Genomic DNA, 10,000 nt, shown 5'->3' with positions numbered 1-10,000 from the left:
ACCACTAAGATTTTTTTTTTTTATTTCTAATATAGATATTCAGTAAAAAAAACATGAAATAATCGTCTAACATGCCATTTAAAACTATCTATTACTTCGTTCAGTTCATTTCTCCCATTTTCTGTGTTAGATTTTTTAAGGGACACTGTAGTAGTTGTCATGGAGAGAGCGAATTACGTTTATCATCGGAGAGAGAGAGAGAGAGAGAGAGAGAGAGAGAGAGAGAGAGAGAGAGAGAGAGAGAGAGAGAGAGAGAGAGAGAGAGAGAGAGAGAGAGAGAGAGAATTTTATTAGTCCTCGTAATCTGGCGTTTAATTGATGTGTTCATTTTGTTTCTCCCTATTGATGTCTTTATTGATGTAGAGAATAGGTTTAGTGGTCCCTCTGGAAGCTGTGTTTGGTATTTATGTCCCTCTCTCTCTCTCTCTCTCTCTCTCTCTCTCTCTCTCTCTCTCTCTCTCTCTCTCTCTCTGAACACGAAAAATGACGCTAAAATTATACACTGCAACACTCATACCAACATTTGCAACACAAAGTTATGTAATGGAGCAAAACTTTCGTGAATATTTATTATGTTGCAGTGTTTTTTTTTCCCAAGTTTCTGTTCTGTACGGTAAAACGATGGAATGTTTCAAGGATTTTTCTGAAAGTTTTGAGCTAAATTTGTATACGAAACGCAATGTTTTTTTTTAAGTTATGAGCTTTGATTATGAGATGGAAATGGTAACAAAAATAGATAAAGAAGAAGAAGAAGAAGAAGAAGAAGAAGAAGAAGAAGAAAAAGAAGAAGAAGAAGAAGAAAAAAGAGCTGGCTTGGAATTATTACCAGTTATAGCATCGAAAAATGTGTATGTGTGTGTGTGTGTGTGTGTGTGTGTGTGTGTGTGTGTGTGTGTGTGTGTGTGTGTGTCAGTGACGTCAATAAACATCCCAATAAGTGTTTGTTGGCTTGTTTTCGTCATGCAGAGGCTTAACACACACATAAACACACACACACACACACACACACACACACACACACACACACACACACACAGGAATTATCATCAATGTATTTATAAACTCGCACCTCCCTTTAATAACACACACACGCTCACTTCACGTCGATACTTAATAACATCACAGAGGAACAATGTACTTTATTCAATGAAACCACGTACATACACACATGCACGCGCCTCTATCACCATGGAATACTAAAATATCTTAATACAAAAAGATGAGACTTGTATAGGAGACATAAGAGAGGATACGCAGAAGTGTTTCATGCACTGACGGAGGCGGCGTAGAGAGTCCATCTAAGGCGCCTTTTTTTTTACCCTCCACTTCGCTTTTGGGTAAGTGAGACAGCGGGAAAGTTGCACCGTAAGACAACATCTCACCGCCACTCGCTACACCTAACTATTTACACTCCTCATTTATTCTTGGCACGTTATTTTCACGAAATGTCACTCGGGAATGAAAGAGTCTGTCTGAGCCACACATCCGCGGCCGCCCCTCACGATCTGGAGCCCCCAGCTGGTCTGACGCACCGCAGCGGCATCGTGGAGTCCTCCCAGATGGACGTGAACAGTGAATAAGCCGCCCATGAACGGTACTCACTCCTCTGCGCGCCCATTCATTGCTGGAGTGTGTTTGGTTGGGGGGGGATAGGTGAGTGGGAAGGGCATGAATTTACATCAATCATCACTTCATCGTCTCCGGACACCTTATCTTTTGGCAATGGAGGAGGGACGTCACGGTTGCTTCCTCTGTACTCCCTCTGCACTCCCATTCCTTGCCGGGGTGTGTGGGATGGGCGCAAATTTATTTAGATCATCCCACTGTCCCTCTGTACACTTTCTCTCGGCAAACTTCTTGGTATGGGAGGAATGTGTCACGGCCGCTCCTGCTGGTGACGTGACTTCCTGATGCTGAGATTGATGCTTCCGTCACGCTGGAGTCCTCACTACCACCACGCCTCCACGCCTTCACGTCTCGGGCCGCCACGAGCACCGCCTTGCCAGTGACTGACTCCTAGCCGTCCGTGCTGTCACCTGCCGCTAGTGAAGGCGCGGCAGCAGAACATGGAGTAGAGGCTGGGGCCCGCTGAGTGGCGCCGCGCGTTCTGTAACACCGCCACACAGTCAGTCTGGCCTACTGCCCCACGCCCCTCCAGCCCCTCAGAACAACATTCTCCTGAACCTCTAGCCTTCCCTCGTCCCCCTTCTGTCTACACTACAATCTTTACACTAATCACCACTACACTGCTTCCAGTAATGCGTAGTAATTCTTGATGAATGAATAATCTTTACTATCATCCGCTATCATGAATTTAAGCTTCAGTCCATTACACAAAACAAAGCAGCTAATTTCTCAAGATTGCCCAGGTATTTTACTCGACACTCTAAGTCTTAAGTAAACAAGCTGAGTAATTACTGCCACAAATGAAGAGCAATGAAGGTGACTGCCTTGCAACAACTCGCTAATCTAGACAAGCATTAGTACAGGTCGTGGCCAGAAACCGAGTAACCTTTTGCTCTTCCTTCCACTGTGCTGTGCTTCTCCCTAAGTGAAGTCCTCTCATCTGTCAAGAATACATCACCTGTTAGATTTCCACTAGACTGTCAGTGGATCAGGTCACTTCTCAATATAATTTTGGATTTGCTTTAGAGACTGACGCCTTTAGTGGGCTTTTATTTTTTTCCCCAGTTATGTTACCCTTGACTAACGCCTCTCATATCAAAAAAAAAGCGAAAAAAAAAAAAATCAGAGGCCTTCAGATTAAGAGGACGTAAAACACAGTAGGAATGAAGGTAGAAAGTTACTCTGTCACGTCTATATACCACCTGAACCAGCAAATATAATAACAAATAGCCCAGGAAAGAAAATGTTAGTAGGAGGTAAAGGGGAAGTCTAATAGCGCACCTGGTCCCTGCCTCCCGGTGCCAGGTGTCTCCCCAAGGCCTCTGTGACCTTGGCCTAACCCTTCATCAAGTAAGGACACCTGTTGACATCTGGCACACGTGAAGACAAAGTGGAGGTCACGCGAGTTCGAGGTCACTGGTGCTGGCGTGTGTGTGTGTGTGTGTGTGTGTGTGTGTTTATCAGGACAGATAGGCCAAGGCTTCACTAAACGTTGCTCCACAAAAATAAATTACAGGGGCTCATTCCGTGTGTGTGTGTGTGTGTGTGTGTGTGTGTGTGTGTGTGTGTGTGTGTGTGTGCCTTTACTGGAATCAATACGTCTTTCCACTTATAGACGCATAACTGCCATTACCTTCCTTGCCTTACTCCCGCTCGCTATATTTTATCTATTCATTCTCTAATCTATCTACTCCTTCACCGCCATGCCTGTGTCTCCGCCAACAGCCGTCATTACCATTATTATTACTGCCCTCGCTAGCGTCACGTGGATAAGTATTATTGCCTACCATCATTTGTGAGAAAAGCAACGAAGGAAGAGAAGGAGGGAGGAGGAAAGGAAAAGAAAATAAGAGGAAGAGAAAAGGAAGGCAATATGCGTAGAAAGGTAAATGAGATGACAAGGAATAAGGTTATCATTATAATAATGGAAGCAAGAGAGAGAGAGAGAGAGAGAGAGAGAGAGAGAGAGAGAGAGAGAGAGAGAGAGAGAGTAGTAGTAGTAGTAGTAATAGTAGTAGAAGTAGTAGTAGTAGTAGTAGTAGTAGTAGTAGTAGTAGTAGTAATAGTAGACAGATAAGCAGATAGATAGACAAACAAACAGAAAGAAAGAAAGAAAGAAAGAGGAACAAAGGCCAGAGACAAACAAACAGACAAACAGACACAAAGAAAACAAGAAAACCAAATCAGAAAACCCAATTAAAACCAAGGCAAGGAAGGAGAACCAGCAAATATTACACACCGTTCTACGCATTACTACTCATACCACACCCTTCATTCCTTGCCTTTCATTCTCCACTACCCCTGCATACTTAACAGTCCTGACTATACCTGGAGGAGGAGGAGGGCTGGGCTGGGCTGGGGAGGAGACGAAAGGGAGGCCAAAGTAGAAGGCCAGATGGGGAGGGAACACGGACCACTCAGGGAGATTAAAACAAGGTTGATAAGAGACTCCACTGCGGCCAAGTCAGCTGTTCTCCCCGCCAGTATAATGGGATAGAGGGCGCGCGGCTACCTGTCCTGCCTACCTGTACGGGGCAGCGCTATTAGAGGATTGTGTGGGAGTTGGCGTTGCCTGTACGGAGGGTGTTGTGTTTCTGGTCAATGAATGTGATTTGTGAGGTACATGTCGTGTTTGGTGCCTCTGGGTTTATTACTTGGCGTCATTACTGGTGAGTGCTTCGGTGTGTCAGTTGTGTGGCGGCGGTGTCTCTTCAGGGGTCAGTTTCTTAAGGAGTAGGGAAGGTCGTGTCAGTGAGGGTTAGCACACGTGGTTGTCAGTAATTGTTCTTCAGGTCAGTGTCTGTGATGGGACCAGTATTTGTGGTGTCAGTACAAGGTAGGGGTCAATACTCGTCGGGTCAGTACCTGTGGGGGTGTCAGTACAGCTAGGAGTCACTGGGGAAGCAATAGCACGTAGGGAGAGGGTGAGCACTGTTAAGCGCGGGGTCAGTACCTGTGGCGGGGAGGCGGCCAGTCTGCGGGCCGACCGGAGCCAAGGATCGCTGTCCCTGCCCAGGGTGTTGTTGAGGTGGTGTGAGGAGGAGGGCACCGCGCCCACCGCTCCCTTCGTCAGCCGGGGGCCTGACGCTTCCTGCGCCTCATTACTTGCACTGGAAGCCGACAGCACCTTGATCACGCCACGGCCCGGGGTGGTATCGCTGCGGTGGTTCAGCAGCAGGTCTCCTCGCGGAGCTGGGTACAGTGGCGACCTGGCACAGGATGCCTCGGCCACGGGACGCACCACGATCACCTCGTCCTGGGAAAGCGTGGAGAACCTGTCGTCTTCAGACACGCGGGGCGGCGAGGAGTGCAGGGAGGGCCGGGCGTGGGCGGTGGGGCGGCGCCGGAACTCAGGAGTGTTGCTGCGGGAGAAGATTTCCTGCAGGTGGAAGATCTCGGAGTGGCGGCGGGATTCCTTCAGGCGGCTCCGCCCACGGCACACGCTGCTGGCTGAGCGGGCAACGCCTCCCGTGGTCTGGCCGACAGACGCGAGGGTACTCTCTGATCTGACTGACAGGGCCACGCTGCTGGCGTCATCCTCTGTGTCACTGTCAGACGCGGGGCGGGGAGGCGGAGGGTCGCCCACCGTGGTGTGGGCGTTGCGGGTGTCGGACAGACCCGGGGACGAAGGGCTGGCGGGCATGGCGGGAGCCACCTGCAGGTGCTGGTCGAGATGAGCGGCTCCTGCTTTGGCCGCCTTCAGCTGCGCCTCGCCCACGATGAGATTGGTGTCGGGGAAGTCCGGGTCGGGGGAGGAGGAAGAGGCGCTCAGCTCCTGGATGTACTTGCGGTACATGGCCTGGAGGTGGCGGCCTCACACCGTGGCAGCCGCCGCCACCGCTCCAGCGCCCATGCAGCACCGGGGCCGCATCACGCCCACTACCAGGTGTTCTGCCTCCTCGCTGGTAGGGACAAGTGCCGCTGACCCTCCACCACCCGCCGCTCCATCACGCTTGAACCTCACGTGCTTGTTGTACATGGTCTTGGCCGCTCAGGAGTGAACCTCGCAGCCACGGCCGGGCGGGACGAGCCTCGCTGGCCGAGCAGGGACCGCCTCGCCCGCGGCACTGTTCCTCCACGCGGGGCTCCAACGCGCCGAGCGAGGGCCTTGGACGGCGACGCACGTGGCAAGCCTCGAAGTGCTGAGTGGCGTGGCTCAAGGTGTTGTCAATCATGCGGCACACCGCGGGAATGAGCGTCCGCCATGATGGTGGTCACTGGCTGCACTACTACTTGTGAGGGAAAGCCTTGGCTGGAGCAGTAGCGGTGGTGGTGGTGGTGGTGGCGGCGGTGGTGGTGGTTGCGGCAGGTCGGGGCTGGGGTGCGTGTATGCCTGAGCTCAGCGTCACACTAGCTTGGTCCTTCGGTCTTGCTGTTCCCTCTCACGCACTCTCAGTCCCCCCCTCCCTGCCCCCCCTCACACTCCAGCCACGGTTCCTTCCTCCACCACCACCACCACCACCACCACCACCACTTTTCGTTCCTCCCTACACCCGCCCTCTGCCACACTCACGCTCCCTCCGACAAGGATTATCAGCGCCACGCCTCGCCGCTCTACGCGCTTCTCTTCCCTGCACTTTCATCCTCTCACCTCCAAATATTCATCGTCTTATTTCACATTACACTATTCCCCCACTACGATGCGTGTTATTATCAAGATACATGTCCCTTCCCAGTTCAGTGAGTGTATGTTGTTGTCTTTAAATGCAGGATGGAGACAAAAAATATCTCCCTACCATTAAGAGCGGTGGTTTGCATAGATGTATACAACTAAAAGTACAATGAACTTCTGTTTGCCACAAGAAAATAAATAAAAAACAACAAAAATGATAATAATTACATAAAAGTGAACGAAGTGACATGATACAAACACAACGAAATGGAAAACAAGCCGACGAAACTTAATGACACGTACACAGATGCATGAGAAAGACAAATGAAGACACAACGAAGGAATGAAACATATACGGACTCAGAGAACGAAGGAATAACAAAATTCAAAATACTTCGATTACCAAGACCCAAGAAACCCACGAAAACCTAAAGTGTCCTCGATAATTACATGTATTTTTTCGCCAAAAACTATTTAATAATGAAGAATGTGGCGTAGATCATGTCAGGAAGCTCACACACACACACACACACACACACACACACACACACACACACACACACGATAGAATAAGTAAAGAATCATTAGCCTTTTTTTACTTCTGCTGGTGAAGCAAGGCCGTGACTCACTGCTACATACAACCCACACCTATTATCACCTATTAACCCTTGCACTGGTGATTGGCACATATTTCTTTCGTCACCAACCTCTCTGAGACATTTTTTCTTCCTCTACAGCCACGTCCAAACATTAAGCGAACTAGATACTGCAAAACCAACTCTTTTTAACCCTTTCTTTCTTGTGTAGTTATCAAGATCGTAAACAGTGTTCTTAGTGCTGTGAATTCTCGCTTATCACAGTGAAAGGGTTAACTGTCAGGTGAATAAAGGCTGAAGTGTGACAAGACAGACCTCACACTCCGTTACCCAATACAAGTAACACAAGACGTTGGCCAAACACGAAGCAAGAAAAACACCTGAAGGCCCCGCTAATTAGTGCACGACAAAGATGGTTTTTTACAGGTACGTGGGAAAGCCTATCAGATTACATTATCCAAAGGTCAAACAGGTGAAGTCCTCCTGCGTGGACACTACCTGACGTGAGCCCGAGGGAGTCACGTGTGAGAAGACGAAGGTGGTGATGACGGTAGTGGTGGTGGTGGTGGTAGTGGTGGTGGTAGTAGTAGTAGTAGTATATTAACCCAAGAGAAGAGGATAGATTAGCGGCAATCAATATTTCATTACTCCCCACCTCAATTTCAGCGCTACACACACACACACACACACACACACACACACACACACACACACACACACACACACACACACACACACACACAGGGCGGTCAAAAGGTGCGGTATTTGACATTTATTAAAGTTAGCAGTGCACCCTCTGTACCTCAGTATTCCCCTCACAAACTCAATCACGTCCCTCAAGACTCGTACAAAAGAATATGACCAGAAAGAAGCATCTGGGGATCGAATCGTACGGCACGGTTCAGTAACAGATTCCCTTTCACGAGCCGAGGTGTTGAGTTGAGTTATTGGTTAAGTGTCGCCTTTCAAATGACTCTCCCTGAGTTATCCCTTCTTACTGTCCGTGTTTCCCGTTTTCTTTTTTTCTTTTCCCTTTTCTTTTCTCTTATTGTCAAAAATTCATGTACTGTTAGCTTTGCTTCACCACTAAATCTATTTTCAAACTTTCAAATCCACCACACGTATCCCTTCTCACTGTATAGGTCTTGTATCATCTTCTTTCTCTTTCCTTTTCTCTTATTATCCAAAAACTCAAGCACTGTTCTCTTTGTTTCACCATATTCACTGTCTATTAGTAACCGGGTGTAGTCCTTGAGAAGATACAGTAACGAGATTAACATTCCTGCGGGGAGTCACCTTAGTAAGTCACGCGAATCTGCTCCTGCTCATGGTACTAGTGGGTTAACAGTGGCTCGGCGCGGAGGACTCAAGTAGAAGGTGGGATAGTATAGAAGGAGGGAATAACTTCAAGGGAGCAGTGTTCTTACATGCTTGGGTGCCTTGCCTCGACTGTTTTTTAATTGATTTTAGTGGAAGTAATTTGTGTTTTCAAGAGTGTTTATGTTTCTGCTGATAATTTAACTCAGTCTTATACATCGAGTAGTTCAACAAGTCCTAGTGTAAGTTACTGTGGTTTTTAAGGATGTTTTCATGATTTTAATGAGTTTGACAAGGTCTTATAAATCAACAACTTCTAATAAGGCGTTCCAGTGAAAGTTACTGTGGTTTTCATGCGTATTTTCATGATTGCAGTGACAGTTTAACAAGGATTCTGAATCATCAATAAGTCAAGCACTCATAGGAACACCATCAGTCATCTCTGTGGCCTTCGAAAACAGTCACGATGAGGGAACAAAGCGCTTAAGTAATACCAATAAACTAACAGGAGGAGCAGAATAAGAGAGCACCTTGAGTGGCGGAGTAGCAAGGTAATGAGAGGAATTAGCCTTGAAGCACACAAGGCACTTCGATAAACACTCGCTATAAAACAAGGTCAGGCTTTAATAACGAAGCAAAGAAGTCTAGTAAGAGAAGGACTACAACAGCTTGTCTCCCTTCCGTCTCCTGTACGTGTCCTAGTGAGGCACGAAAGACAAACTGAGCCTATTACGTCCTGTCTTATCGTTCTTTAAGGTGAGGTGAAAAATGTGAAAATGACCCGCTGTACATATTACTTACACCTTGCTATATTTTCTTTTTTTTTTCCACGTAATTTGCAATGGCGTGTTGATTTCTGGCCTGTAATTGGATCCTAACCCTTTCACTGGTATTTGACGCATCCTTCCTCAGTCACTAACCCTTCTAGGACACTTTTTCTTGCTCTACAGTCACATCTAAGCATTATACGGACTAGAAACTGTAAAATCTATTCTTTTTTATTCATTTCTTTCTTGTACGTGCTTAAAAAGACTTCACGCATTGTTCTTAATGTTGTAAATTGTTGCTTATCACAGTGAAAAGGTTGAGCTGTTTCTGTAAGGTCCCCCGTTGACTGGATAGCGATCTGAGGCAGTCTGTCCCCCCCTTCTTGTATGCACCCCCACACTAAAGGTTTTGCTTTTATGCTCAGTAATTCACTTATTTCGTTGAATACTTTCTCGTTCTTTATTCCTGGGCATTAGAATGATTGTCGTTTATGGCTGTGCTGATAAAAGTTGAGTTTGTTCTACAATAAACGAAATAGCAGAGAGAAAAGAGAGGAATATCAAAGAATTTCTACTCCATATCAGCCTTCATATTTGGAATTAATATTTCTACTTCAGTTTTGTTTTGTTTTGTTTTGTTTTCCATTTTTCGTACCCTTGGCCAACTTCCTTCACACGTTACATAAATAATAAGCAAAAAAAATACACAGACACAAACAAACACAAAGGAAACACGAAATTCACCAAAAGCATCATAGTAACAACAAAAAAAAAAAACTTTACCTTACACTCCAGTACCAACCTGTGTCACCTAATGCCTCACACGCAACCAACGCAGACATAAAGAATAAAGGCTATCTGTCCAGCACGCAGTGAGGAGTGACCAGCGAGGGGATGTAATGCTTAATGCCTGAATACCACACACGTTCCCAGGCCACACCGCTTTGTTCTTGCGTCTCCGCGGCTCAGTAATGAAAAGTTAAGATGAGTACACGGTTTGTGGTTGATTTTATGTTCTTGTATTTTTATATAAGCCACCGCCAGATTGTAGTAATAGTAGTGGTAGTAGTAGTAGTAGTAGT

General features: G+C 46.9%; 2 protein-coding genes across 3 annotated transcripts in view; both read right to left on the bottom strand.

Annotated features, from left to right (window-relative positions):
- LOC135115970 (protein white-like) overlaps positions 1 to 10,000 on the bottom strand; it is a 43,321-nt gene that overhangs the window by 20,263 nt on the left and 13,058 nt on the right. The window lies entirely within an intron of this gene.
- Positions 1,125 to 6,487, bottom strand: LOC135115971 (uncharacterized). The gene is made up of 2 exons (XM_064033146.1): positions 4,580 to 6,487; positions 1,125 to 2,107 (listed from the first exon to the last, which is right to left on the bottom strand). The coding sequence occupies exons 1-2, from the start codon at positions 5,420 to 5,422 to the stop codon at positions 2,033 to 2,035; spliced, it is 918 nt and encodes a 305-aa protein (XP_063889216.1). The 5' UTR covers positions 5,423 to 6,487; the 3' UTR covers positions 1,125 to 2,032.

Source organism: Scylla paramamosain, chromosome 30, assembly GCF_035594125.1.
Source record: "Scylla paramamosain isolate STU-SP2022 chromosome 30, ASM3559412v1, whole genome shotgun sequence".
Lineage (NCBI taxonomy): Eukaryota > Metazoa > Arthropoda > Malacostraca > Decapoda > Portunidae > Scylla > Scylla paramamosain.
The sequence above is the reverse complement of the archived record's forward strand: the minus strand, read 5'-3'. Positions and strand labels throughout refer to the sequence as shown.

Bases quoted from the DNA above. Each gene is read 5' to 3' on its own strand.
- LOC135115971 (XM_064033146.1), bottom strand. From the start codon at position 5,422: ATGTACCGCAAGTACATCCAGGAGCTGAGCGCCTCTTCCTCCTCCCCC. The intron at 2,108-4,579 runs GTACTGACCCCG...GCGGTGTTACAG, and splicing joins TGGCCGCCTCCCCGCCACAG to AACGCGCGGCGCCACTCAGC.